At 50.3% G+C, this 3,103-nt stretch overlaps 1 protein-coding gene across 1 annotated transcript; it reads left to right on the forward strand.

Annotated features, from left to right (window-relative positions):
* The first annotated feature begins 324 nt into the window (after positions 1-324).
* Positions 325-2,214, forward strand: LOC117322737 (DNA-directed RNA polymerase II subunit RPB1-like). The gene has a single exon (XM_033877676.1). The coding sequence runs from the start codon at positions 325-327 to the stop codon at positions 2,212-2,214; it is 1,890 nt and encodes a 629-aa protein (XP_033733567.1).
* The last annotated feature ends 889 nt before the right edge of the window (positions 2,215-3,103 follow it).

Consider the following 3,103-nt stretch of genomic DNA (forward strand, 5'->3'; position numbering starts at 1 on the left):
AACACTTCAGCGTTTTACATAATGGTGTATCGCAATTTCACGTGACAGCAAATTCGGTGTAAAATCTAATACAGTTGTATATCAATGTTGGTTGGTTATTTTCACTAATTCAAACATTGGATTATACATACATTTTTTTCTCTTCAATTCCAAAAGTTGTTCGAAGTGGAAAGCTCTTTAACCGAGAAAGCTCTTCCAAATATAATTGTCTATTCTCTGAGGGTGAACTCACCACTGTCCTACTGAAAATCGTAATCTACCTTCCCGCTGCAATTTAAATCAAAGTGAATGATCACATCAATAAAATGCCATTTTGTATTTAACATGCCGTACGTCTTACTTGTAACGGGATTAGAGAGAAGCAACCCCAACCACTGCCACGTACCACCCCACTACTGCCTCACAGCGTCACCACTCTCACCACGTACAACCCCACTACTGCCTCACAGCGTCACCACTCTCACCACGTACAACCCCACTACTGCCACACAGCGTCACCACTCTCACCACGTACAACCCCACTACTGCCTCACAGTACCACCACTCTCACAACGTACAGCCCCACTACTGCCTCACAGAGCCACCACTCTCACCACTCTCACAACGTACAGCCCCACTACTGCCACACAGCACCACCACTCTCACCACGTACAACCCCACTACTGCCTCACAGTACCACCACTCTCACCACGTACAACCCCACTACTGCCTCACAGCACCACCACTCTCACCACGTACAACCCCACTACTGCCACACAGCGTCACCACTCTCACCACGTACAGCCCCACTACTGCCTCACAGCGTCACCACTCTCACCACGTACAACCCCACTACTGCCACACAGCGTCACCACTCTCACAACGTACAACCCCACTACTGCCTCACAGCACCACCACTCTCACCACGTACAACCCCACTACTGCCTCACAGCACCACCACTCTCACCACGTACAACCCCACTACTGCCTCACAGTACCACCACTCTCACCACGTACAACCCCACTACTGCCTCACAGTACCACCACTCTCACAACGTACAGCCCCACTACTGCCTCACAGCACCACCACTCTCACCACGTACAGCCCCACTACTGCCACACAGCACCACCACTCTCACAACGTACAGCCCCACTACTGCCTCACAGCACCACCACTCTCACCACGTACAACCCCACTACTGCCTCACAGCACCACCACTCTCACCACGTACAACCCCACTACTGCCTCACAGCGTCACCACTCTCACCACGTACAACCCCACTACTGCCTCACAGCACCACCACTCTCACCACGTACAACCCCACTACTGCCTCACAGTACCACCACTCTCACCACGTACAACCCCACTACTGCCACACAGCGTCACCACTCTCACCACGTACAGCCCCACTACTGCCACACAGCGTCACCACTCTCAATACGTACAGCCCCACTACTGCCTCACAGCACCACCACTCTCACAACGTACAGCCCCACTACCGCCTCACAGCACCACCACTCTCACCACTCTTACCACGTACAACCCCACTACTGCCACACAGCGTCACCACTCTCACCACGTACAACCCCACTACTGCCTCACAGCACCACCGCTCTCACCACGTACAACCCCACTACTGCCTCACAGAGCCACCACTCTCACCACTCTCACCACGTACAACCCCACTACTGTCTCACAGCGCCACCACTCTCACCACTCTCACCACGTACAACCCCACTACTGCCTCACAGCGCCACCACTCTCACCACGTACAGCCCCACTACTGCCTCACAGCGTCACCACTCTCACCACGTACAACCCCACTACTGCCTCACAGCACCACCACTCTCACCACGTACAACCCCACTACTGCCTCACAGAGCCACCACTCTCACCACGTACAACCCCACTACTGCCTCACAGAGCCACCACTCTCACCACTCTCACCACGTACAACCCCACTACTGCCACACAGCGCCACCACTCTCACCACGTACAGCCCCACTACTGCCACACAGCGTCACCACTCTCACAACGTACAACCCCACTACTGCCTCACAGCACCACCACTCTCACCACTCTCACCACGTACAACCCCACTACTGCCACACAGCATCACCACTCTCACAACGTACAACCCCACTACTGCCACACAGCGTCACCACTCTCACAACGTACAGCCCCACTACTGCCTCACAGCGCCACCGAACTTCCGCTGACATCTAGGGCGTGAATAAGGGAAACGTTCAGCCAACTATGTAGTATTATCACACTTCCAAGACGACACCGAAATTCCTGAAGGCCATGAATTGTACCCCGTACAGCTGATATCATATATTGCGATGCGATTTATACCCATAAAACTTACATTTTGGCAAATGAGCATTTGTAATCCCATTGAGATGCGGCTCCGCCGAACACTTATCCGGAGGACGTGTGAGCGGTGGTGAATTGCTTCAAGCCTGCTTCATATACATACCCAAACAATACAAAGGCCCGCGTTTTTATTGTAATTATAAACAATAGGGTTACATAGACAGGTAAGACATCTAGACAACTCACTCGACATTTGTTACTCCTCCTCAGGAACAGAGACGTCGGCTTGTAGATAATGTGTCGCCTGCTCAAACACAAATGCATATTTCCACCATACATATGATTCATAACTGGCATTTGGTAATGCGGACAAATGTGTAAGAATTTGAACAAGGCTGCATAAACAAGATCGTGGCGCCTGACATTGGGTGAGCTTTATTTTGTCTACGTAATACTGATATTGTCTTTTCTCGTCTTCACACTTTTCCTTTGAACCATTTGAAAACAAGGGAAGATTACATAAAACCATATGTACACTGTATATGTTGTGATGATTGTGGTGGCCGGGTCTCTGGTGTTACGGTACTTAACGAGAAACAGCAATGAGAAAGATGGGCTTTCTAAATTCAAAATGACCGTCTGTTGTTTGGTGATCAATGTCAAAATTGCATTGATCATGCTCAACTAGGGACAAAGAGCAACCTACGCCTTTTTATATAATGCTAACAAAATTACAACCACAAAACACAAAATGGCCGCCCGACGGTAATTTTGTTTTCTGGTCGTTCCAAAAAGTACACAACTGG

Source organism: Pecten maximus, chromosome 3 (genome assembly GCF_902652985.1).
Source record: "Pecten maximus chromosome 3, xPecMax1.1, whole genome shotgun sequence".
Lineage (NCBI taxonomy): Eukaryota > Metazoa > Mollusca > Bivalvia > Pectinida > Pectinidae > Pecten > Pecten maximus.

Excerpts from the sequence above, each read along its gene's own strand:
- LOC117322737 (XM_033877676.1), top strand. The coding sequence starts at position 325 with ATGCCGTACGTCTTACTTGTAACGGGATTAGAGAGAAGCAACCCCAAC.